At 45.4% G+C, this 27,442-nt stretch overlaps 1 protein-coding gene across 2 annotated transcripts in view; it reads left to right on the top strand.

The window, feature by feature from the left end:
- Positions 1–7,640: 7,640 nt before the first annotated feature.
- Positions 7,641–27,442, top strand: part of GLI2 (GLI family zinc finger 2) — a gene marked incomplete at both ends in the record, with an annotated part of 144,602 nt that continues 124,800 nt past the window's right edge. Inside the window, one exon of one of the 2 annotated variants that reach the window (XM_082483275.1) lies at positions 7,641–7,686. In XM_082483275.1, the coding sequence (XP_082339401.1) occupies positions 7,641–7,686 (46 nt within the window). Of the gene's footprint in view, positions 7,774–27,442 lie in introns of both variants that reach the window. The other variant, XM_082483274.1, reaches the window with a different exon arrangement.

Here is a 27,442-nt window from a genome sequence, read left to right as displayed (position 1 = left end):
TGTTTTCCTGTTCCACCACAAAAGGTTCTTCCCTCCAGCCCCCACTCCTCTATCTTCTCAGTCCTTCCCAAGTAAGAAACAAAGATAACTTCTGAGAGTAGAAGAGGGAAAGTAATGTACCCCAGCCTGCATGCCTCAGCATGGACCAATGCCGAATCCGTGTCTGGCTTTGAGCTTTTATGTCTGCTCGTATGTTTTGATGATGTATTGTAATTGTTTATAACCCAGCATCTGAAAGATAATTTCTGTTCAAGGCTCTGAGGTTGGCAAGTGGAAAATATACTTGAAGTGGGGAAACAACTCAAATTTATCTGATATTTTATAAATTGGTATTATTTTTGAGGAAGCAGCAACATTAAAGTGACATTAGTGTTTGTGAAAAATATGAACAGCAGGCTAAACCCAAAGAACGGGTGAAATGTGAGTTCCTTTATTCAATATCATCTCCTTTCCAATAACCACAGCCCAGAAAGTAAATGGCTTCAGAAAGGGAAAAACCATTTATGTTTCAATCCAGCTGCCTCAGTGTTGTCATCTGGTGCCACAGAGTGTCCTAGGATAGCCTGGCCTCTGGTTGACATTCCTGAGGGATGCACGTCTCCCATAGGTCCTGTGGCACATCCGTCAGCTCTGCCCAGGACCGGGGGTCCCAGGGTGCCCCTGTGCAGACGCTGGCGTTGCACCCTTGCTGTCCAGGGAGTGTCTGGTCCCTGCTGGAAGGTCTCCAAGGAGCATCCAGCTGGTGAATGCTAGTTCTGGAGCAGGTAGTGGAATGCTTAAAGACCTTCCAGATGGTGATCATTTCTGATTACCACCACTAACTCCACTGGCTTTGTTTGATATAAGTGGAAGGCCACTGTGGTCAGTGTAAGGAGGGGCAGCAACTGTGACTCTTTCTGAGGTGTATCTGACATTGTTTCCTTTCATACGCCTGGCACCACATGAAGCGCTGGATTGTACCCTTGTGTCTAGGTAGTCCAGGTACAAAGAGTGATACAGCATGCTGGGGGTCTGCGTTCCTTGGAGCTATTTGCAGGGCATATTTCTTCCATCAGAGACCCTTGCATCTCTCCATTTTGCTTCCCTGCAAGTTCCCTGAATGTTTTCTGTCTCGTTTCCCTCTGTGCCATGGCTCCCTACCATGCTAGGTGTTGTGCCGTGCCCTCCCCTGCCCCAGCAGGGCTATGTATCTTCATTTACCATGGTACCACATCTGTCTGCAGCCTCTTTCATTCTCTTTCCCATGTTACTCGTTTGTCTTTCCACAGGATTTGCCATTGCCTGCCTTGTGCCCGTACTTCCATCCGCTCATATTCTTCAGTAAGGTCTCACCTACTCTAGTCTGTAAGGTCATCCCGCTTTTCCCCTTCTTTCAGATTCTTCTCTCTTCCAGGGTCTTCTCCATCTTCAGAAACCCCCTACTCTGTCCACATCCAACCAATCATCCATGCAAACATCCCTCCTTTTGTCATGCTTCCTTCCCATCATGCATTTTTCCATACTTTGCCTCCATTCTTTACTTCCCTGAGCAGAGTTGTGCCCCTTGGTGCCTGGAACATCCTTGAATTTCCTGGAGCTGTTTGGAGGTGATGTTCTGAAGTTATCTCATTACAGAGAAAAGCTACCAAGCACCCTGCTGTCCTGGGTGCACTTTGACCCTTCACAGTAAGGCAAGAGTGGCTTCTCCCTCGTGCTTTTGGTTTGCCGTTGCCATATGGAAATGGCAGATGGTGTTGATCAGGAAGTTAATCTAGAAGCGTATCCGTTTCATGCCGTACGCGAAAGATTTGTTCATTAAACTTAGAACTCTAATTTAAAGCCAATTAACAGAGTGATTTGAAGAGACTTGTTGTTTTTGAAGTTCAAAAGAGATGCTAAGTCTCTGATTTCAGCCTTTGTACATTCCAGAACCTGTATAACTATTGCAGTGTTGCCAACTCTCCTGGGTTTTTTTCTTCCCCCCCCCCCCCCCCCCCCCCCCCCTTTTCATTTTATTGAGCGATGCAACTTTTGCTATGGGCTGGAACTCTTTGGTGAAGGCTTACAAACGTTCAGCTTTCTTAGCGAGTTTAGCCTTACGTGTAGGGGTGGGTGGGCAGGACTTGTGTGTCTTTCTGTCCTCTTTGCTGAAAGCCAGCACAGCTCCCTCCTCCCTCCTTTCCACAGCCCAGTATTGCTCTTCTCTAAGCAGGAGTTGGGGAAGAAGGTAGAAAAATGGAAGAAGCCCTGAGCAGCTCTGTGCCCTACCAATACCACTTCTGTCAGCATGGGGTCATCTCTGCTTTCTTTCTTCCCTCCCCATAACATCTTCCAGAAGCTGGTTTGGATCCACCATAAAAGCATCTCAAGCTTAGAAGGGGCAGCAGGGGCCTCCAGACAGACAGCTACTGCTCTACCTGTGCATGCCCCAACGTACAACACTAATTTCCATGTGTAATCAACCCCGTAGGATTGGCCCAAGCAGATCATTCCTAAGAAATGTCATGATGGGAAACCTTGCGTCAGGAAGACTCCAGAAGCAATTAGTTCTGAATTAATATTTATGCTGCTTTTACCTGAGATTGATATTCTGTAAACACTTGTAGATCCTTCAGCAACAGACAGCATGTGTGGATAGTCCCAACATTTATTAGCAGCATGTGTACAGAAAAAAACTTTAGTAATTTGAAGCTGTTGCTGATACAAAAGAAAATAGAAGGGTCAAGTTTTGCTGTGGTATAGAGCCTATGACTTCACCGGGTTAACTGCTGCTACTTCCGTGTAATTGAGAACATAATTTGGCTCAAACCCTGGGAGACTGAAAAGGATCACAGCAGCCACTGTATTAAGCCAATGCTCAAAACAGTTGGCTCACACAGAATTTCATAAGCGGATCGTGTATTCAGAAGGCTTTAGCTGTATGACCCAGTCCAAAAGAAGAGATGGTGGGAGTATCTCTTTGTTTATCTTCTCTCTCCTGGCATGCTGTTTTAGTTATCAAAGGTGGTACTGCCCCTTGGTGGGGGGCGATGGGGCGGAATGGGTAAAGTATCTCCCGGTGGGTGCAGCACTACAAACCTGGTGAGAGCTGTGCGAAGGCTGTCGTTGGTTATCCCAGTTGGTCATGCCAGGAGCCAGCAGCAGTGGGGCTTCATCCTGGCCGTGCTGTGGTGGAAGTGGTGCTGGTGTCAGAAGCCAATACACCTCCATCGTGTCCTCTTGGGGGTGATGGCACCTCACTGGCACTGCTGGGGCTGTGTATGAGGAGGCTGGGTAGAGATAGACTTAAAATGAAGGAGAGGATAGACATCAGTCTAAGAAAGCCCAAAATAGTCACAAAAGCAGAATAGCTGCTGGAAGCCTCCTTTGGAAACCCCTTCCTGCTGCCCCCGCAAGGCTGCCAGGCATGAAGGTGGCATTCAGTGACTGCGGTGGCTTCTGGAGGATTAGACCTGTTGACAACATCACTGGTGGCACCTGCCCTCTGCCAGAGAGGCTCACTCCTGTGCTGGTGCTTAGTTTTTGAGGAGAGGTGGCCAAAATTGGTGATTTGTGTTTCACAGCAGAGCTTGGGGGACAGGGGGGGGCAGAACCCTATGTTTTTTGCTCTGCCTGGGATAGGAGAAGGGGGTTTCCTGATGAAAGAAAAATCCTGAAGAAGGAAATAATGCCTTTTCAAGAAAAGGGTGTGCAGGGGGTATGGCTGATGAGTATCTGTTTAGTCCCAAATTGACTGGCAGTCCCTTTCAGGCTGATGCCCTCCAAAAGAGCCAGGCATTTTGGGACAATACTTTTTGACCATTCCTCAAGCACTTAGCGGGAGGGATTGTTTTAATAGGAAAGTTTACGGCTTCTTGTTTTCCCTCAAAGGCAAATGTGACTTTGTTGTTTTTAATTCTGTGGGGATTTCTCCCTTTTAATATACAACGCAGCTGTTAAAATAGCTGGGGTTGTCTAGGGCAAATCATATAGCACTTTCCTTGTTCAGATCTCAGATGGCTGCCTTTTTAGTGTCGCTGCAGAATTATATTACAGGGCATATGAATAGTGCTGGTATTAGTGTCAAAATCAATTACCCAACCCTCCTCCTGCAGAGAAAGCTACAAACCTTAGGAACAATCTGAGTAATCCATTCTGGGTTTCTAATTCTGAGTAATGACGGAGGGCAGAGACTTGTGCTTGAATAAGTGCACAGGGTCTTTCTCCGTATAGTCACTCCTAAATGCATGCTCTTTACAGGAAAAAGCAGGCTCCCTGTGAAACCCTTTTTCATGCCAAATGGCTCGCTGCTAAGATTAATCTGTCATTGAATTTATAAATTCTGTGTGCCACAGAGCGGCAGAAAAAGTTTAGCATTGAACAGAAAGCAAACTATGTATTGCTTAAAAAAAATGAATGTTGTGCTCCTGGATGGTGTGGATTGACTGCCTCCATCAATATATCTTCTTATACTGGTAATAAAAATACGTCCATAGCCCTGTGCCTCCAAGGATCTCAAAGCACTTTGCAAGTAGGGCAAAGTACTGTTTCCTGTTTTACGGCTGTGGAAACCGTCTGTGAGAGAGGTTAAGATTTTTGCCCAGAGACACAGAGGAGACTGTAGCAGAGCCAAGATGGGAACCTAAATCTCCAGGGCTCCAGCGCTGTGTCCTGGTCACACGCTGCACTAAAGCACAGCGTGGGACTCTGCTGGTCACTGACTCCAGCCATTGTCCATGAAACCTCAGGAGGTGGGATACGAAATCAGTGTTGGTGCTCCCTCGCTCCCTGGTTTCTGTTCTTGTCTGTGGGTAGAGGTGCTGAGCAGGGCAGGATCTGGCCAGGGAGGATGCTTGTGTGCTCCTGGGCTGGGATGATCAGCTCCAGTTGTGGGTGGCTGTGGAAGGAGGATGACTTTTGGTCACTGATGACTTGAGGAAAAGCTCGGAGCCTCACATCCAGCCCGCTCTGCCCCAAGCACCTTTACAAAGCAAAAATAATTATAGACTTATTACCCTAAATCCTGTAAGATTACAGTAGTTTCATTCTCTTTTTTTTTTTCCTAATCCAGTATTTGAGAAGAATTTACTTGTTTAATGCAATAATTTATTAGAAACACTTTTAAAAAAAAATAATTCATAATTCATCTGAAAAGAGAGCATACAGCTACAAAGGCCAGAATTTCAAATATGAGCCCGATCTCTTCTTAAATTCCAGTTGGATAAATGCCACGTTTGAAAAAGTGGGTCCCTACTGAGGCGTGTGGGGCAGGGATTTAGAGATCTGACTTCAGGCGCTTCACTGGAAAAAAAGCATGGCTCTAACCTGCACGTTTCGCAGGAGAACAATTTCTATGACTAGTTTCTCCCCTCCCCTTCCCGGCTGCTTCCCCCCCCCCCCCCCCCCCCCCCCCCCTGCCCCCGAAAGCTCCCGTGCCATGGGGCTGCCCCGAGAAGGGTCAGGGCAACGGGGAGGGGGGATGCTGGGAGGGGTGTGAGGGCGAGCGTCTGGTTTCAAACAAAAGTGCAAAGCCTTGAAAGGAAGGACTAAGAAGAAACAGGTGGGGGGCTACTAATAGAGCCTCTGAAGTTTATTTGCTTAACGAACAGAAGCCCGGGCTGTCAGAGCTAGGTCAAATACTCCTCCAGTTTGAGTGTATTTATTTCATACGTGGTCTGTAACCCAACCTGATTTCTGGATTAAACTGCTGTAAAGTCCTGGCCCCCAGGAACCCATCCCATGTTTGCCATCAAGCCCAGCACATGCCGGGGCAAGACCTTCTGGGGGCCACGTTGGTATTCACTGGAGCCTTGTGTCATCAGTAAAGCCTATAATTGTGGGTCCTGTCATTTCCAATGCAAGCTTCGCTGTTTACAGCTGCAAATCATGACTGCAGATCCATCACTTAGTGGTTCCATTAATGCAAGTCGTGCCTGAAGGCTCCCAGGATAAGCTGCAGCACACAGCCACTCAGTGGGCCACCATCCTTCTGGAACCCAGGCGGAGGTGGCAATGCTGGAGGACCACGTCCACCACACACCAGGTCCCCCCAGGGTTGCCAGCAAGGGTGGCTTTTTATTTATCGGAAAGTTTTAATGCAGGTCTTTGCTTTCCTGCTTGTCTGTCCTAAAGTTACAGCACAAAAACTGCTTGAAAACCAGTAAAATAGTGAGAGAGGGGAAAAAAAATAAATAAAAAAAATCACAAAATGAAGTGTCACGGACAACTAAAGGGTAAAAGTTACAGATCACATATAGGAGTTTCTCAAATCGTTATGTGCTTTAAGGTTTTTAGGAATGTTAACTTTTTAATCCGAGATGTTCAGGAGTCTGTCAATCCTCCAGAATGAAGGGAGGGAAGTTTGAGCTGGCACAATTGTAATAACACTACCTGCACTCAAAAACCAGTTTTCTCGTTTCCCAGACATTTTTTGGCTGATCCCATCAACTCCAGTAAGGTAAACACCCAGTGTGCTCCAGAGTAGCTCAGGAGCTGCAAAAATTTGCATCTGAAGATTTGCATGTGAAAAATTGTAGATCTGCATTAAAATTAGAAAGGAAAGGAGGAATTAGCAGTGGGTTTTCCCAAGACCAGCCTGAGGCCGGTAGGGCCAGGTAACTCTGTGGGTTCTGCGAAAACAGGAGTCACGTGGAAATGTTTCAAATAAAACAAGTTAAAACGAAGCGAATAAAGGTATTTGCAGTCAGAAATTAAACATGCCTCCTCATATAAGCGAACCCCCATCTTTACATTTCATTTGGGATACACATTTGTTGGGTTTTGGGAGACAAGATACACTTGAATTGTGCAGAATAAACAAGCTGACAAAAAGTACAGGAGCTGTTACTTTTCATGGACCTAATTAAAAAAACAAAACAAAACAAACAAACAAAAAAAACCAAAAAACCCAACAAAACCGAAACAGGTTATTTGTGCTTTGGTATCTTCTTGTTTTGTGGAGCTTTCACTGGCACTTAATTCACCATTTCTAATAGGGGTAAAGCTGTAGCTGATTTTCAGATGTGACCAATTAGGACAGAAGAACTTGCATGGGAGAGTCAGGAATTGGTGGATGTTAGTTCTTACCAGTGAGAGCTGGATGGGTTCTGGCAGATCTGCTGTCACCATTGAAATATTCTGGTCAGGGCACAGGTTCAGAACCAGTGCATAGAATAAGCACCAACTGGGGGGCGGTGGGGAACCCACCCTCACCTTAAATGTATCTTTATTGAAAGTTTTTAGCTGACTCAGTTTTTTGTTGTGATTGGCTAGGTCACGTATAAGATGGACGAATCCGTTTTATAGATGCTAAATTTTTGTGTCTCACCTGCCCTTTAATCCTGGAAAGCCCTTTGCACCCTTTTATTATACAGCCCAAGTTTAACGAGGAAAAAAAAAGAATCTTTTGGTCCTGATGCTTTTAGGTCTTCACCTGCCCGAAGGCAGCGGGATGTGAGAATACCCATCCCTTGGCAGGGTTGTGCCCTTTCTGCCTGTACTGGCTGCGCCGCCAGATTTAGAAACCCAGGAAATCTTTGCTGCTCGCCGTTTGCCTTTGAGCTCTGCCGAACCATCGGCTGCTTCCTCGTGGAGCTGATTTTGCCTGTTTTGTGAGTGGTGACCAGAATCTGGTTTTGTTTTATGTCCTGTAGGGTTGCTGAGCTGGAAGATGCGCGTCTAAGATGGAAACTTCTGCTTCAACTGCTGCTGGGAAAAAAGAAGGGAAAGGTGCAGTTCTGGAGGGGAATGGCTTTACGGAGACGGGGAAGAAACCCACTCCTTTAGCAGCTGCAGGAGCAGCAGTGGCACAAGGAGGTACTTTATGTTTTCCACACTTTGAAAGCAGCAGGGGTGTTTTTCATTAGACTGTAAGAATTTAATAAGTACGGTGGCATCTGTCCTCCTGTGAACATGCTGAGTTTATTGGGGTTCTTGGCCGTCGAAGGTCACAGGAGTGGGAAGCTGTGTCACCGTACGGTGTCCAAACGTCACTGCGCCGTGGCAAGTCACCGCCGCTCCTAGAGAACCGGACTGGGGTGAGGGAGAGGATGGGTGGTGAGAGGTGGCTGTTGGAGAGTTGAGGTATCTCGTCAGTGCTTGCCACCAGCTGACCAGCGCTGTGTGGTGTAGACCACACGACGCCTGCTGCTCTTCCGCGGAGGAGTTAAAGGGTGGCTGGTGATGTTGGCTGGAGCTGGGGGAGCACCCTGTTGTCGTCGTCAGGGAAGGGTGTCACATGCTGGCTGTCATCCTGCTAATGAGCTAAACAGACTGCGCCGTCTTCAGCCATTGCCGCTGGGATTTCATGGTTACGGAGGAATTTGGGATTGTCCAGCCCCAATGCAAGAAGGTTCACAAAGAACCCCCCCCGTTTGCGCCGTTCCTGTTCATGTCAGAAATAGCTCAGATCCTGATTTCTTTTTCTGTCGGTGTTTTTGGCAAGATTTTGGTCCTGCTGGTGTTGAAGTCAATTGGGAAGCTCTTGTGGACACCCACAGACGAGGAATGTGCAGGCACATTGGTCCTGCCTCCTCTCGCCCGCTATGGCAGGCAAAATACAGCTCCAGAAAACACATCCCTTGCTGGCACACATGTGCTCATGGATCTACGCGTTGGCGCCAGGGCCCTTCGTGGTGGCTCCAGCTGTGGGCGAGGCTGTGCCCGCTAAGGAGGCACCACACTGCCCTTGCTGGGGACTGGGCGTCCTGTCTGGGCAGGGCGTAAGGAGACAAACTTAGAAGGGACTGCACCAGCTCAGATGTGACAAGAGACATCCCAGCTGTGTAAACTTTGCAAGCAGCTTTTTTTTTTTTTCTTTCCCTTTTTAAAATATACCTTATTGCTAGCCAGAGCCTACCTCAAAATGAACCCTTCCCCTCCCCTTCCTTCACTGCAGGGTGGTTTCTCATCACTCCAGGAGAGCAGCACGACTCCCCTGCGAGCTCCTCTGTTTCTTACACAGCCCGGCACAGTTTGTGTTTTCTGTTGGCTGAGTTTTCAAGATAGTTCCCAGCCCAAATTGCTTAAATCTGCTTTATCTGTCCTTCCTTTTCAACACATTTGTTATGCAGTTTTCATTTCCACATTGAGCTGGGAAGATTCAGATGTGTATACAGAATAAGGTAGCAGCTATTAGATTGTAACCTATTAGATTAGTTCATGTGTTTGATAAACTTTGTTAGACAAAGGAAATTTTTTCTTAAAAAGAACTAGAAAATCTTTTACGCAGAGTTGTTTGGAGAGAAACACAATTTCATGCTGCTGAATGGGCTGGAGCCACCTTCCTTGTGAGCACTGTGCAGCGTGGCAGAAAGGAAGGCACGCAGGGCAGCAGGAATATGGGAAAGGCAGAGACAGCAACATGCAGGAGTTTGCCATCCCCCAGCAGGTTTTGATCCCTGTTGAAGCAGCGCAAGCTGTAGGAAGCATGGAGGCAGCCTGCTCGAGGCATTGTCTCAGTGACTGGCAGATCCAAAGGGCTGATTGGCACCAACACAGTCTAAGCATGTGCTAAAATTCAAAACCCACAGTCCTGCTGTTGCCAATAAACACCTTATCCCCACTTGGCACGTGCCTTGGGAGTGCCTCCACTGAGGAAGCAGTCATCACGTTTCCAGAGATGTGATGGAAATGAGGACACCCCTGAGGTGGAGTGTCCGTCGGCCCATTTGGTACCCATGGCGACTTGATTGGTTTTTAAGCGTCCGGTATTATATGTCCCATTGGCAGCATACTCTTGCCTTAGGAAAGAAGGATTTACAGGCTTAGTATTTCTCCTTTCATTAAGAGGAAGTGGAGAAGTAAGTGAAGGGTTGTTTGAGGATGTCGGGAGAATCGTGATGAAAGCATTCTGTAATGAGATGTAAAGAGCAAAATCTATGTCATGCTGTGAAGGGAAGTGCTCATAAATGACCTCAAATGGCTAGGAGTGAAGGAGGGTGCGATCGGACACCGGTCCCGGGAACTCCTCAGGTGATGCACGTGCTCTTGTGGTTCGGAGGTCTTTCCTTTGAATTCTGGCTTGACATGGTACATGCTCCTGAAAGGGAGCAGCGTGGTGCGTGTGCTTGTAAGTAGAAAAATTAATACAAAGTTGTCTTATAACATCAGTTAATTGCAAGGTGTGATTTAGCAGATGATAACAAAAAGGCTGGGTAGCGATGAGACTGTACTTATGTGTTATTCATGCTAATATAACATATTTGCTTCACTAAAGTAGTGTAATTACTCATAACAGGCCAGAAATATACATATTTATGCTCACATTCTTACAGAAGAAAGGAATCGAGGCATGGAGATTAATTACGATGTTCAGCTTGAGGAGGGGAACAGCATTAAAGGGAGGGCCTCTGTGCTCCCCACCCTGCTTTGGGGCCGTGCGAGCAAGTCTTTATTCTCATCCAAGACAAACTCTTGGTTTTATTTATTGTAGAGGTTTTACTCTTTGTACTAGCATGTGAGAAAGTGGCAGCAAGGCTCAGCTAGTGCTGCAGATCACCAAGCTGCTCTCCAGAGCCAAACAAACGTAATTTGCAACACATTTCTTCTCCTTTCTTCTACTGAGTCACACAGATGGAGTGCCAACATAGCATGTTTCTCAGATCATAAGGTTTTCTTCTTCCCTTGCAGGAATGAATAGATTCATAAGGTTTTGTTTATAATTAAGGTAATTGAAGCAATAAACTGGATATTAGTTAAATAATTGGAGAATAGCTATTTTATCGTGTTGTTATTATTTAGACTATATTATTATAAGGTAATAACTATGTGTAGTCTCCATTTCTGGTTCTCTTGCTTTGGATATTTGTCCCAAGTGTTTGGCTGTAGGAAAAGAGGGATCGGTATAGTTGATGCTGTCAGTGGAGAAGAGTCCTTTCATACTAACAATCTGTCTCTCGTATTTTTAGTCTACTGAAGCTGCCATTTTAGAGATCTTCCGTGTCATTTTTTTTCCATAGTAACTCATCGATCAGATATTCAGAAATTGGCCTCACAGAAATGACAACAGGGAAGTCTCTCCTAATTTTTTATCTTTCCATAAACCATGCCGGTCAAGGAGTCAAAGCTCCTCGCTTCTGTTTCAATAGGTGCACGCACGTGCGTGTGTGACAGAGATGGAAGCTGGTCCTAGTGACAGTACCTAAGAACTATAGACAGACCTGCAGAAGAGCCTCTCGCTTTCGGTGCCTCCACTTCTGGAAGGGCAACTCGTAACACTTTGTGTTTAGAAAACCCTTTTGCTGAGGGCAAAAGTGCATATTGCTGCGTAGGGTAAGAGACTTTAGAGCAGAGCGCCACGTGAGTGAGACTGGGTTGGGTGCTCCGGGCTACCGCTGCGACATCCTCCCTCTCAGCCCACACGAGGAAGCACAGGCACGCGGCTGGAGGAGAAATTTAAACGAGCCACTCTTTCAAAGGCAGAGATATTTAGGAAGATGGGTTTCTCATCTTGTAATAAAAATTAAATACAAATTCTCCTAAATGCTAACTGCCTGACTTTAACAAGGCCCAGCATGCACCTTTCCCTCTCCACCCCACCCCAGCATGACACAAACACCAAGTTCCCAAATTGATGGTGTTTATGTTTGAAACATTTTTCTGATGTCTGGCTCTGTCAAGACTAATTTTAGCATTTCTAAAGCTGGGTAAAAATACAGCCTCATTACTTTGATGTCAGAGCATAGTTTACTATTAGTATATTCTGGGGTTTATCATTTTAGTCATGTTTAACACGGCTGCAGCAGGCACGCACTATTAAATCTGGCTTATTTTACATTCCTGTCCCAGATTATTTATTTGGAACAATTTCCTCTCTATCAAAAGACACGGCTAATGCTGAGTTTTAATGTGTTATTTACACACAAAATAACCTATTTACAACTCAGTATCTGCCGCAGGGAGAATGAATGGGGCAGTGCTCCCTTCATCCTGTTGTATCTGAGTTTAACAATCTGGATTGCTAATAGAACCATTTATCACGGGGTGGTAATTTATTTTATGTTAGCTGCCCAGGTCTCCCTGCCTCTGATCTATGGAAATACTTTGTATATAATGAAGTTCAACAAGTCATTTGGTGTAAACATGGGGAAACCAAGCTGCAGAACCAGTAAGACTCTGGCTACGCTTTTTTTCCAAGAGGTAACGACTCTCCTCTGATATTAAGGCTTCAGTTGATGAAATACAGCTCTTCGCCCTGCGTGCGCTGTAAGGGCAGAGCATGGGGCTTTTCTGCAGTGGATCAGAGATTGGGATGGAGTTTGGCCACTTGATTTATGGGCTGGTGGGAATGCTCAGTGCTGCAGAAGTAGCACACTCAGCCCTTTCATGGGCAGGGAGCACCTCCCATTGCTCTCCAGAGGTCTTCTGTAAGCAAGCCCCGAGTGGCGTTGGCAGGGAGTCCTTGTGCAGCTCAGCTTGTCTCGGTGCTGGATTATGGGAAGACCATGTAAATGAGGAGGAGGAAATGCCAGCATCTCAACAGACCTCAGCGCACTGAAAAAATATATAGTTTGTGTGGCCTGAGACTCAGACAAATTAGAAGGAGAACAGCCCCTATGAAGTCATCTCCTCTGTCCACCCAGGAGGGGCAGGGATCTTCTCCAAAGAATGTTTTTCATTCAGTTGTTCACATTTTCCAGGAAAAAGAATACAACCAGCGCAAGCACATTCGTAGCTTCCCTGCCCTGCATTGCTTTGCTGTATACAACTTAAAACTTTGAGATACGTGGTTAACAGAAAAGCCTGGGTTGGCTCCTGGAGGAAGGGGGCAAGTGGTTAAAACAGAACGATGGGAAAATCACGTAATATAGACTGCAAAATTCTTGTTACGGCCACTGTCTCTGTCGTACGTCTACTGCGTATAGCACAGCGGGCCCCCACCTTGGGTAGGGCTTCAGCGCAACACTGCTGTAAGAGTGAGAGCAATCAAGAATCATATTTCTTCCCTGAACATTTCCATCAGTCTTAAATAAAGGTAATTAATTCTGTTGGGTCTTAAAGTGGGTTTCTTTTCTGCCATAGCCCTTCTGGCTGGCCAGATTGCCTACAGGTCTGTCTTGGGTACCCACTCGTGTCCCTTTGGCAAGACAGAGGTCTCAGATGCTCAGACCGGTGCAATGCTGGGGCTGTTCCTCCATCACAGGATATCGAGGTCTGTGAGTAGCTGCCAGCTTTGAATCATGCTGGCCACCTGGCACCTGTTCTTTGGGATAGCTTAGAAGAATCCACGTAGAGGTGGATGAAGTTGAAGCCATGCTGCACCATTTTTATGTTCAATGAGCAGTATCCGGTGTACGGGCATGGTGGAGAGCACTCTGGAAGCAGCACGTTTATTTCTTCAGCTACATATAACAGAATTTTAGTCATTAAAATTGCCACAAACTGTGCCGCAAAAAGCACATCTTTTCCTCTGCCTGCCCCCTTTCCTCTATCCATGGCTTGCAATGCTGAGTCTCTCTATTCTCTTCTCTAAAATAGTCAGCAATGCAACTCCGTTGGGTAACCCTTTTCTTCCCTTAATCAAGTGATTGGTGTCCTACTTGGGCACTTCGTTCCCCCCCCACACCCCCCATGGGGAAAGTGTCCTTCCCAAGACCCTATACAGGGTTTCTTGTGTGGTAGCCAGCCCTGTGGGCAAAGGTGCAACCTCAGAGTGGGTAGCTAGTAACGTTTCCAGATTTTTTTGGTTCACATTGCATAGCCCTTACAGATGATGCTAGAGTCCATATCACCAAAGCATTTGACGATGCAGGAACTTCATAATATCAGCCAGCACTCGCTGACTGTATACAGCTCCCCCAAATTATTATACCAAAAGTTCCTAGAATTTCAGCCCATTACAGATGCCGAGGTACTTTGAAGACAGAGAGATTTAATCTTATTCTTAATCGCATTGCAGGATTGCACGTCAACTTGAAAAGCTTTTATGAGTTTAAAATGAACAAAGGTATTCTTCACAGGCTGGTTCTGGTACTGGTGATCCCAACCTTGAAGTACCACCTGAAAGGCCTTTGTATTTTGTGAGTGTGTTATTACTATAGCACATTAATAATAGTCATAATAATAATAATAGCTTCCACTTTTCTATTATTTTGTAAGATCCAAAAGCTTATTCTGGCTAGTACTGATATAACTTCTTTTCTGTGGATCCAGTTCAGACTTCAGTGAAGTGCCTCTCGGAGGGTACCTAAATATAACATTTTTAAATGATGCTTAACTTTTCTCTTGGTGGGTTGGTCATTCGTAGTCAAGTAAGAAAATCCAGTGGTGATAATGGGTTATATTTATCATGATGCTTCCCTGGACTGTCTCCTTTGTGCTGCCAGAGTGTCCCCATAGTTTTTTAGTCTCTTTGGCAGCTTTTTGCCTGAGCATCTGAGAATTTGCACAGGTTTTGTGAATTAATTCTTTCTATGCCATCGATTAACCATGGCATTTGAGCCTGCCATAATCATGGGGGACCAGGAATGGGACTTGTCTTGCCTGAAGTTGGCTGCCTAAACATTAGGTGTCTAGTTTGGGAGCCCTTTGCATTAAGGTGGAGTAAATCACATTGTGGAGATGCCTGCTTTGTTCCCTTGAGGGCTTCATGCCTGATTCGAGGTGGCTTAGTGTTACATGGACAAATACCAGTCTTCCTGACTTGGCCAAAATTGCAGAGTGAGCTTAAAGCAAGGAACCAAGGTGGGACTAGATTAATGCTTTAAAGCCCTTCATTCACGTTCATCAGTCCATAGCCTGATGAGCAGTCTGAGAGCTCTGAGTGCCAGCTCTGAACTGAAATCTCACCCGGCGGCTTCTCAAGTCGGAGGCAACCTCGACACCCAGGTGCCAACGCAGCCGGGGGAGCTGCTTCCCAGAGCTGCTCCAGCTTTACACCAGCACTGACAAAACTAGTGTTTTAACAGCCCGTTCAGAGGGATGGGCAATTTAAAATCCCCACTAAAAAGACAAGGAAAAAAAACTAGTAAATTCTAAAGGCTACAAAAAACTCCTAAAAATAACCCAAGTGGAGGAAGGCTATTAATGCAAAAGTAAATAATTATGTTAAGGGAAGCAACTAGAGAGGGCAGTTGTGTAAATCACTTTAAGGGGAACAAGCCTTAGATAAAATCCATTCTTTTATCACACAGATTAAGTCTTCCTTTTGACGCTAAATAATTGATAGGGTTTGGCAGAGCGTTCTACGGCTGCCTGCGCGGAGCAGTGGGATTGCTCCTGGGGTCAGACGAATGGCAGAGAAAAATGTTCTTAGAAATGCTGTGCATCCAATACCAGCACCAGGAAATGGGGCTTGTATTCCCGGCAATTCCTAAAGAATTTCTGCATTGCCTTGAGAAGACAGCCATGCACCTCAGAGCAGAAGGAGGACTTGGGATTGCTCACCTCCTCCTCCAACTGCCCCCCACAAAACCAAGTGATGTGTGTTCATGGTTTCATGTGGCAATGAGTGAGGTGCAGAGGCCTGTGAGGACACAGCCCATTCCTCTGCACCTTTTTTTTTTTTTTTTTTTTTTCAATTAGAAAACATGAATTGTGCTGTCCGGTGGCTCCTGGGAGCCCAGGTCCTGTGGGGGATTCTCTTACCTTGGTCATCCTCAATAGTGCCTCTTGCACTTCTCTTCACACATGAACGTCCTGGTAAAAATGGAGAGATGTCATTGCTCCCGTTCTGCGGTCAGGGGGCACAGAGGATTTTCCAAGGCCAAAGTGGCTGTAATGGGTTTAGCCGCTCCAGACAGATGTCAAGAACTGGTTATCTCTCTGACTTTGGAAGTTCATAGGTGGTGTACATAGGACATACTATGGTGAAACAGAGGACTTAGCCCAGGTCCCTTGGGTCACCATATCCACTAGCAAGTCCTTCTTCTTTCAATGATATGCCATGTAATTATCATCAAACAACTGAAATTTTCATGCCCATCTGCCAGACAGAGAAGTTGTATTCAACTCTCCTGAAGGGTAAGAAACAAGTTGTCTATGCGTCACGTAGTGCCTTTGAGAACATCATGTTGCAGCAGTCAGTACTGTTCCTTTTGGTTGCATAAGGGTACAAAAATGTTCAGTAGCACTTACTGAATTTAAACTCATTTTTGGCAGTGCCTTTGTCCAGTACCTACCACAGTGGACTTATAATTAGGGGGCTACAATTTTTTTCCAGAACCAAGTGGGACATAGCTTGCAGAAACCTTAAATATTGAAACAAGTCAATATCCCGAATTCTGTGTGGGTTCTATGTTTGGCAGCATGAGTTCTCTGATCTTATTGGTAACAACAGAGAATAAACCTCAGCTAAAATTGTAAGTTTAGCTCTTGAAAGAACGAAGTGGATATAGTCTCTTCATGCTAACTGATTTAGGATTGTGTTAAACTCGTATGTTTACGTGTGTTTGGAATTGACCTGCACTGGGTGTTCTGAGACTGCTGTGGTGGTGCTGGGCTGAAATCAAGCAAACCTTGGTGGAAACAACTGAACAAAAGTTTGGGCACGTAGGCTGACTGAGTCCAAGATGAAAATAAATAACAAAAACCATCAAGTGTGATCCCACATGAACACAAATGAGAAAGATTTCACACAAACTTGTCTGAAAGTTATTCTGCCTTTTCTACAGTTTGTTAGAGAGCTCCATGTTTTTTTTTTCTCCTTTCCTTTTTTATACCTCTTTATACCCCTATCTGGAATCCCAGATATTTTTAAGACTGTGTTCCATTAAAAATGCTTCCAATTGTAAGTAAATTGTAAATAAGAACAGGAGTATTGCAAGCAAAATATTTATATTTACTTCCACTAATATCTGGTTTTAAAATACGGCAACATTTGTAGGGATTGAAAGGTACCGTTTTGGCCAGAAAGCTGTTCTCTTCTTTTACATGGATCGGCTCCTGACTCTGACAGATTTTCAGAACATTCGCAGCTTGCAACAGATGCATCCTTGAGTAAACAGTTAAAGTAGATGTTTTGATGACTTCAGTTGTATTGATGTAAAAGATCAGTGCCTGAGCATTCCTGAAAACCATCCAGTAGAGGAGGTATCTTCCTGTAAGCCCTGACCCCATGTGCACTGCTTCAACAATAGTTTAATTGTTTAAACAAAACGGAGATACTTCTGCACCTAACAAGATGCTCTGCACTTAGAGAGAGTGGTAAGGGCTCAGCACTCCTGACCCTGGGTCCAAAGCATTGGGGAATGTTTAGATTCTCCCCAAGTGAATTTTTTTGATCTGTTTGGAAGGGGGCGGGGGGGGGGGGAACAACCTTTCTCTGCTCTGTTTTTCTATCTGGGGCACATCTTGGTTTATGTCTGCTCTTTGTGGGGTGGGGACAGCGGTGACGGGGGAAGCAGGCAGCTGCCACTTCTGCGTGCTGGCTGTTGTGAATACCGGTGTCCGGCATGAATGCGTGGAAGTGCCTTCTTCATAAGGCTCGAGGTTAAGCTAAGTCTTGTTCGTATCAGTTCGCAGGTAGAGCTGGTGATGTTCTTTCTGAGGCACTTACAGCCACACTTTAAAGTACAAACAGAGAAACAAAAAGGTGAAGACTTCAGGCATTGGTTTGCACGTCCCATTTTAACGAGAGGAATTATTACGTGTTGTGGGAAGCTGACCCGACTCCCAGAGGCTGCTTGTGTGAAGATACCCGATTTTTTGGTGGCTCCCTATGGTGAGGGCACAGAACTGCGCCTGGAGAAAATTAGTTTCAGTTCCTGATCCAGCCCCAAACTTCCTTCATGATTTCGGGAAAGCTGCTTGACTTCCCTTCGCTCCTCCTTTTATATAATGAACTTGCGTTATTCTTTGGGCCTCCAGGCCCATCCATCAGCATCTGGTTAGCATGTTTATGGCATTGGTCATACTGAAGCACTTAACGGGTCAGGCTGCGTAGAGGTTGCCGTTCCTCCCCTCCCCACCGCCTGCATGAGGGTGCTGCTGCCCCTGGGCGCTGTGTTACAAGGGTGACCTTGTTCATATGTCTGAGGTGTCAACCTGCTGCTCTCAAAGGGGTCCAATAAAACAGCTTTGCAGAGTTAGGGAAGTAAGGTTAAGTTCACATAGCAAAGGCATTTTGAATATCTATAGTGGGGAGACTGTTTGTGGGTGCATTGAGATTGACTGTATTTTAAGGGGTTACACTATGCTCTGGAGTAAGAAAGTTTTTCATGCGATCTTACCTGGCAAACTCAGCTGGAGAATTATCGTCTTGTTAATAGCTGGGTAAATCTTTTGTATCGAAACAGGAGAAAATTATTTTTTCCGGTTTAAGAGGGTTCCCTATATACGTAATCTATGGGTGAGGTTCATCAAACGGTTTGCTGAGGTTCAAGTAGCTGGACAGAGTTTTGGACAGACCTGGATGAATTTACAGAAACTATGCAGAGCTTCAGGGTCTCACCCTGACCCAAGCGATAGGCAGTGGTTTTAGCAAAGTCTTTTGTAATTAGACTCTTAGGCAAGGTGTTGTTCTGGGGACCAGGTGATGGAAGGAGAAGAAAGTCACTGATGTGGGATGACAGCTTCAGATAAAACCGTAGTTTCAGCTTTCCTTCCTGTTAGCCTTCTGTGCGCGTGTACACCCTAATGCTGTAATAAGCTCCAGAGGAGCTGGCAACAGTATTGTTTGGTACAATTTTTTCCCTTTGGAAAACTCTGTAGGAACCTTCATGTGCTGTTACAAAGACGTCCTTAAAACATCTTTACTGCAGGGTCCTGTATTTCAAATGCTGGAGCAGTGACTCTTAAAATAGATATGAGATGGCTGAATGTGTGAAAAACATTTGCATCTCTTTTTCTGAGCTTTGTGCACGCTGCATCACTTCTGTAAGCAAGCTAAAAGGGCTGGAAGGAAAAAAAAAGAGTTTTGCAAATTTCCATACCGCTTTTAATTCCGCTTGAAACGATGTCTTAGCAGCCAAAATACGATCCAAGGCTATCTTTTGGCCACATAGAGTCACTGACACTTGAAACAGGCTGGATTTATATGTAGTTACTAAAAAATATATAGCAAAATGAAAGTCTCAGACACTGAGTTCATGTGCATTGCCCATTGTAAAGATAAGTAACGGCTGTTATAAGATCACTTAAATGGTTACCTTTGGGACATAAAAGGGACCTTTGAAGACAGTAAGTCTTAATACAGAAATGTTTACTCATAAAAAATACATTTGGAATGGGGGAGGGGAACACATTTCCTATTAATGTGGTTTTTGCCTTTTATGGCAGGTTGTAGCAGGTCTTTAACCTCTGTGGCACTTGAGCGGGGCTAGAAATGAGCTTCTCTAAGTATCAGCCCAAAGGGCCTTTCCTCTCTGTCCGTGTCTGCAATGTCTCTTGTAAAGATGGGTTTAGTTTATTCTTCCTTTCTGTGACCCAAATGAAAACTATTCTTTTCCAACTTCAAAACCTTCCAGTAGTTAAGTCCTGAGGGCAGAGTAGAAATGTTCTCCTGAATTTGGTTGACTTAACCTTGTGTTTTGTGAGGTATGGGGCTGGTGGCCCAAACCATGTTTAGATGCTGGAAATTCGAAGGCTACAGCAGCTGACTAAGGCAAGAGAACACAAAAGGGAATTGGCCCTTGAATTCTGTGGTTGCAGATACCGCAAAGGAGGGATGATGTTTCTCCAGATGCTCACAAAGGGTGCAGATGTGCAAGACCCACATTCCTGATCAGCCTCCGGGTGCATGTGAAGTGGGTGGTGGCTCACAGAAGAGCCAAAAAGTTCATGATGCTGACAACACCTTTTGCCTCACTTAGGGGCATAGCAATTGTCTAGAAAAAGATATCTACGGAACCGTTATCAGAAAACTCACAAGTGACCTGGCCACCTCTGTGCATCATGAACTTGTCAGCAGCATTTGATCGGGGCTGCATGAACCTGTAACAAGGGAGGACGTGATTTCTGCTTCAGAGTTTTGCAAAATTATGAGTAGATGGGGTAAGACGCAAGGTGCCAGCAGCATCAGAGCGGTAGAGAGAAGTTCAGAGTCCTTTATGGAAGCCATGGTGGATTATGGTCAAAAAGAGGCCTTTGTTGTCCAGAGATCAGGACCAAGACTGTAACAGCAGGTTTGAGCCAAAAGACACCATTTTGTAGGACCTTAAAGAGGAGAACTTGTTAGCAAAGGGAAAAGTCATGAAGTATTTGAGCAGAGAAAAAAGTCCATGTTTGCTGTGAAGATGAGGTTATCAAGCTGAGACAACTGAATTTCTGACGAACCTTTTCTCTAAGCCTGTGGCCCAGTGCAAAATTAGCTTTCCATATGCCGATGACAGGGCAGGACTATTGGTGGACTTTTGTTATTCCAAAACACGATGCTCATCCAGGCAGTAATCCTTTAGGTAAGTAACAGAAATTAGGTTTTGAGTCACATACCGACCTGTCTTTGTAGTTAGTACAGCATGTTCTGGTCATATAATGAGACAGAGGACAGATTAAACGAAAGACAGGCAAGATTTTCATTCAGGAAATTGGTATGGTAATGGCAGATATGGGATCTTGGCATGTTTCAGATAGGCTTCATCTAGCCTCTTCAGGTAGCAGATACAAGCACGGCTCCCGCTTATATTCACCCAGTCAAGCATGAGGAGGTAACAAGTTCTCCGGGGAGGCTGGTATTTAATTTCTGCCAGATGTCTGATGAAGAATACTAATACAGATCCCAGGTTTAATGTGCCCTGGGAATGCAGATGGTTGGTAGCAACATGCCTGGCCCGACAGCCACATCTCCCTTAGCTCCATGGCAGAGCTGCCTGGATTTTCATCCCCTGCTATTTGGATTGTAAAAGCGATGGCTTGGTCAAAGAAGGCTTTGCTGACTTTCCTGGGCGATTCTATGGAGGGTTAGTGAGACGCTGAGGTTGCCATCAGCGTATCACGCCAATGGGTAAGGGGAGCGGCAACATCAGTTGGACCATCCTCTCGGGCAGGACAAGCCAAGTGCTGTGATGCAGTGAGGGCCACAGAGAGGGTTTGTGCTTGAGAAGCACTTTGGCCAGTGCTTTGGATGCACTGTGTTGCGTGCATCGCCCTCTGAGACCACGGTGAAGGCAGAGGGAGGGTGGCATCCAAGCCTGCCACAGGCCTTGTGGGAAGCCCTTGTGGGAAGGGACAGCTTGTCCTTAGGCTGGAGCGGGGAAAGGGCTTCTATGAATCTCGCTTTCTTACCAAAAAAAGGAAAGGAGAAAAAAAAAAGAAAAAAAAACAACAAAAAAGAATAACCCCTGCAAGGCTCCGTATAAATCAGGGCAATAAAAGTGCCTGTGGTCATGATCAAATTATACGGTCTAAATCTATATAAAAGAACTGGAGCGGGTTCAGTCCAGCACTCATGTGCTCCTTGCTGTAAGCAGTGAACAGGGGTGAGGAGAAGGAGGAGGAGGGAGGGCAGGCACTGGGCTCCCAGCACCAACGCACCGGGGAAACAATTTGCTGAGGTGGTTGAAGTACACGTTTTCAAAATTTGTTTGTGTCCGTAAGGGTTTGAGAAGAGGATGTCGTCTGCTTACTCGGTAACTTGTGTGTGGCCTGCGAGTGGTTTCAGATGCTTGGCCAAAACCAAATAATCTCTCCTTTTAGGAAATTTGAAAAGTATGCGTGCATCCCAAAAAAAGAACGGAGATTTGTAATGACGTCCCGTGCCTCCGCTGCGGCGCCTTGTGTAATCGTGGCACCACGTGCTGGCGAGGTGGGGAGAGAGGGATTGCCGAGCCCTCTCTGCTAGAAACAGAGACCAGATATTATGATTTGGGCTTTCACGAGACTCTGAGTTAATAGATTGTTTTTAATGGGAGAAAAGACTACTGAGGTATGTCGCATATCTTCAGAATTCAGCTGAATGCTGCAAAAATGTCCAAATTAGGACATGGTACTTACTAGAAGTGAAATAACAGAACTAGTGAACTTTCACAGTGAGAAGAACTTGCAGATAAAGTTGAAATTTATGATGGTGTAGAAGATTTTTAAACTGAAGGTTTTGGCTTCTTTTCTGAGTACCCTGGCCACGCTGACAAGTTTATAAATCTCTGCGGGGTTTGGCTAATATCCCGAGGATCTGCAGTGTCCTACTCAAAAGTGGTAGCTGCCTTCAGTGTTAATTAAGGGCTGTATTAGGGAAGAGTGGTGGGAGCAAGAGGGGTCTTTCAAGTCCGGCAGCCGCTGCTTTCAGAGGAAACGAGCGGAGTGGCTGCAGACACGCAGCCCGAGAGCCGGAGGGACGCCCCGTGCCCCCCGTCTGCGCAGCAGCTGTGTGGGGCCAGCCAGAAAGTGTCAAAGACTCATCAGCTGCAGGGGGGGTGAAACATCGAATCTCCCGGGGCGAGGGGAGTGGGGGGGAGAGGGAAGCTGGGAAGCTAAAAGCAGTAGCAGATTTAGGCACAATCGGTTGAAGACCACGTCGGACTCAGATGAAGGCAATGGCATCAAGAAATTTAATAACCTGTTATATTTATGTTGCACGTTTCGTCCTCAAAGCATTTTACGAACCTAATGATGTGCAAAGTACGCGCGCACGTATCCTTTCATCTGCCAATGACTGTTGCCGCCTTCAGTGCGAAGCCTGATGATGGCTGCTTTGCAGCATCACAACAGTATACCACAGCAAGTGGAAAATGCCTCAACTGGTTGAATTGGGAGCAGGCAACTTTAGGGAAGCAGAACTTAACCTTTGGGCAAGACAGAGGGATTGAGAACAGTTGTGCTGGCAAAGGGCACGTACGGCAATATCTTCTGTGACTACGGTCAATCAGTGACTAATGTTTCGGAGATCCCACCAGACAGAGCTTTCTTGAGAGAAAGATGGAAAACTACCCTTAGCTGGTTAGAAATCTGGTATGAGTTTTCTTCAGTGCCACTTGTCAGTCTTCCACCTTGGAAAGCAGTTGCCGACTCTGACGTGCATGAGCTGCTTTTCTACCTGAGATCCACCAGGATCAAATCATGACTTTCAATGGATGGTGCTGTGATGTTGTCCGTTTCTTAAATTTTCCTGCTTAATGGCATTCTTGTCTCAAAGGAAGGGTGTTTATTTTTAAAAGGGGTCAATAAGCAATCATTAGAAATCCTAGGAGATGTATGAGTTGGTAGCATTTCAAAGTTGTTGGGAAAGAAAACATGCCACACCAGCAGCTTTGCCCCTGTTATCTTCCTGAGCGAGTTGTGTATTTTCAAGCATGATCGTTTTCAATGTCACCTGCCCTGTAAGAGTTTCGGTGTGCCGTCTAATCCCCCAACTTAATGAGTTCTGCAGGGATGCGCCATGATAGCTAAAGATCATTTACCTGAATTGCTTTTTAATTTCTGGAATGGGAAGCTGCTTGTGCAGCAGGATAATTACATTATAATTTACAGCAATCCAAAATCAATAAATTTAGTCATATTGGGATAGATAAGGAGGGTGAAAAATCCCCCCACCATTAAATTATTTCACACTGTACTTGATGTTCCAAGAACTCAACAATAAACTTTGGGGGATGGGAGAGAGAACCACTGGCTTCCTGAGACTGGTCAGTAAATCAGCTTTGCCCAGTGATTTCTATAGTGAAACAACACGTGGTTGTGTTTGCAGAAGAGGGAAAATACAGCAGGTAATGTCTTCTTTCTGATTTATTTTGGTTACAGAGTATTAAAGGGAGAGAAAATGCTTTGTAGTCTCTGGCCCCTTATTCCAGTAGGAAAAAGCTGGTGAACCATCGCCAGCTGAAGGCTAAACCCGGGCGTCCACCCAAGCTTTGCTCCCTGCCTGGATGTAGCAGTAGAGTTGAATCATTATTGGGGTAAGCCACTATGGGAACTGCTGGTGGGTTTTCAAGCTCTTGACATCTTCATCAAGATAAGATTGGAAGATTTTCTCCAAGTTAGTATTTTTGCCATGTACAAACTATTGGGATATTGCAGGGGCAATTGCAAAAAGCCCGTGAAACGTGTTGCAAGGAGAACAGGCTATGTGGCCTCACTGTTTCCTGAGCTTCACAGCCTCTGCTCCTCCCTACCCCATACCCCTGAGGGACCACCCGAGGGATGGTTGTCTTTTTGGAGAGTCTTCAAAACCCAAGCAGTGCTCTGGCTGCTGGAAGCACTAAGGGAAGAGGGATGAGCTTGCAATGAGAGGGTTGGTCTCGGGACCTTTGTATCTGCTGCCAGCACCTTTTTGGTGCAAGCCCAGCCCTGGTAACACCAGTGCTGATCTGGCCGACCCCTGGGCCACCAAGCCGGTGGCGTCTGCAGTGCTTCGTGTTTTCCAGGGTCCACCCAGGAGTCAGGTTCAATTCCCGTAGGCAGGAGGAATGGCAAATAGGCACAAGTAGCCCAAGTACACCCTGCATGATTTAAGAGAAATATTATTTGAGTAGACAGTTCAAAGGGGTTCATTTGGGCACATGGAGATTGGAGCTGTGGTTTTGGTGTTGTGTTTTGTTTTTTTTTTTTTTCCTTCTATTTTCTTTAAAAGAAAGCTTCCTGGTTGTATTAAATCTTACCCATGTATTCAATGAGGTATGACCTGCTGAATTCATCTCACAGGAAGATGTATTAGGCGTTTCTGGACTTCCCTCGCTCAGTCTGACTTGATTTTATTTTTCCTTTGAAACCACAGAAAAGCTGTCGCTGCTGCACCCAAAAAAAGGATGTTGTATGAAAGGAAATCACTTTGTCTCTTGTATTTGAGGAGGATTATGATCTGGCATGACCTCATTATGGGTTAGGCGAGGATATTTCTGGAAATACTAATTAAATACTTTTTCCATCCCTTGTGCCCTCGTAGCATGTGTAGACTTTATAACAAGAAAAAGAGAAAAAAAGCTGTCTGCAAGGAATTTTTTTAAGCTCTTTCTCCAGTCAAATGAAGGAAGTACAGTTACAGTCATAGTAGCAATATGAGAAGATATTAAACAAAGTTTTCTTGGTTGTGATGAACTAGAGGAAAATAAATATCTGAAATAAGAGAGTAAAGCTGGGACTCTCCAGGTGCTTTTGTCTATGTTTGATTTAGGAGTCTCAATAAGTCTTGTAATTTCAGCAAGAGCAGTCTGGATTGCCGAAAAAATCCTTCCTTCTCTATGTGTTTTTTTTTTTTTTCTTTTAATTTGTTTTCACATCAAGGTTCAGCGAGCACAAGCAGTAGTGCACAGCCCCTCAAACGACCTCCTCGGCAAAAGCTGGTGGTGAGCTGTGGCACGGGGTGGAAATCTGCTACGCTGGCGTAGCCATGGAAAAATTTACATGGCACCATGTCCTAATATATTTATTAATGGATATCCTCCTGTTAATTCTTATGGTGGTGTCCTCCTTCTGAGCTTACCCATTTTGCTACAAGAACCGTGTCCTCAACTTGTGGCATTTCAGTGGGTTCGAGCAGCTCCGAATCGGGCCCTGACCGTCTGAGCTGTTTCCTATTGAGGTCAGTGGGAGTCTTCCAGTTAACTTCAATAGGAGCTGGAGTTGGCTGCTGACAAAATGTCTTTAAAAATTGCCTTCAGCAAATAAACTTGTAAATGTTAGCACTAAAATAGCAACGTGCAGGCCCAAATGTGTCTGTATTGAAAACACATGTTGTCAAATAGATAAAAATGTGTTCTTACAAAACCTTTAAACATCATCACGTGAAGGTTGTAAAGATTTATTTTTTTTTTCTTGATTGTGAAATTATTTTGATTGTATATTTAGCACTTTGGTTCACTACTCTGTTGTGTGGTACTTCACACAGGGTTGAATCTAAAGAGGCGAACCCCTGACTTGTCTAGAAGAGCTGTTGGTGTGTTTTGTTTTCAGTTGTTGTTCCAAATCCACAGATGTGGTGGTTCTTTTTTTCTGTGAATGTGAGATTTTCTTCAAATTGCAATATTCCATTGGTACATAACAATATCCAGTCCTGCATTTTGTTTAAAACCTCATTGCCCCCATGGATATGAAATAGGACTGCTATATTGGAGCCAAAGAAGGGAAATGGATGCTTTCTCATGTCAACTTCAGTAATTGCTTCTTGACCTGCAAGTTGCCAACTTTGCATTGTAACATCGCAAAAGTATAGAAGATGTGGAGGAATTGCCCACGTTTTTAAACTTTTGCTCTCTCTGTCCTTCCTGGTGGTTGAGGTAAATGGAAGCTCTGGTTAGGGGGGCCGGGGCAGCCGATGAGTGGACCATGGCTGGCTGCTCACTTTGCACCGCTCTGCAACTGCTGCAGCAGTTTGTCTGTCGTCAGCATCCTAAGTGCTGCACTTGAGAGAGTGATGGTTAAGGCAAACGGAGCTGGGTGATGTCTTAAATGCCTGTTGTAAATTGTCGAGCCCCAGGAGTGGATTGATAATGGATAACTTGATTCAAGGCAAAGCAGGGGCAGCTGTGCAAGTGGTAACTCCATCAGCCATCCCAAGCCCTGCTGCCTCTGCCTGTCAGTGAGCCAGTGGCACCTGGCCTTCGGCAGAGGGAAACGAAAAGATTTTATCTGGGCTCATCTGAGATGACTTGTGTAACCATCTCCGTCCTCCAGATTCAAGTTGATAATATTTGAATACTCCTCCCAGCCACACGGCTGATGCAAACGCTGTTGTTGCCTTTGTTTCTGTTTCTCTCATCAGAAGTACTTCTTTGCAGGGGTCAAAATCAAAGCTCTTCCTATGAAGTCTATTAAAATGAGTTGAACCTGACTGCCCGGAACAGAGAACAGGAAAATCTTTGGCAGGGTAAGCTCTCTTGGGGAGCTAATGCAAGCTGGAGCTCAACGGATAAAACATTGAAATGGGCTGGAGTTTGCCAAGACAAACTCTTGGACTTTTCCAGACCATGTCCCTGCCTCCCATGGGACATGCATACATCAGGGGGTCCTGCCGGTCCCTGTGGGTTCTGGCAGAAGCACGGTTTGGGTGCTGTTGGTTTGGTGTGACCCCCTTTCCTCTCACGGGAAGACTGCTGAAAGAAAATCTCCTGTTAGTTGGAGCTTGGCATTTGTTTTATCTCAGAGAGGCCTCTCCAGCCTCATCTGCGTCAACAAACTACTCCAGTGGAGAGTACAGTTTATACCAGCAGAAGGGCTCCTCCTGCAGCTAAAACCCATTCTCCAACCCAGCACAGGCTACACAGGAAAATTGTATTTCCTAGCTCGCTCTTTTATTTTCTTAAGCTTTTTTTTTTTTTTTTTTTTTTTTTTTGGGCCAATGCATCTGTCTGAGCTCAGGACTTCAGGAGGGTAGAGCGGAGTGCGGGGGAAAAGTACCAGGACCCATCCCGCTGCGAGAGAGCTGAGGAAGCCCACAGTGCTTTGCAAATTGGATGTTGGGTGGCCAGTCCAGTCTGAGCCCGTCGTCTAGAGGAGGAAAACACGCAGAGACTCCTGCACAGAGATTTATGCATGCCACGACATTTTTGGCTTTGCAAGAGAAGGGACCCCATCTTCCCTTTAACCAAGAAGGCTTTTGAGAAGCCCAGACCTTCCTTTCTGACTCTTGAGCTGAAATAGGTCCGTCCCTTTGGGTGAATGCACTTGTAGGATAAAGGTG

Source organism: Vanellus vanellus (assembly GCF_965231255.1).
Source record: "Vanellus vanellus genome assembly, chromosome: 5".
Lineage (NCBI taxonomy): Eukaryota > Metazoa > Chordata > Aves > Charadriiformes > Charadriidae > Vanellus > Vanellus vanellus.
This window is presented reverse-complemented; position numbering and strand designations above follow the sequence as displayed.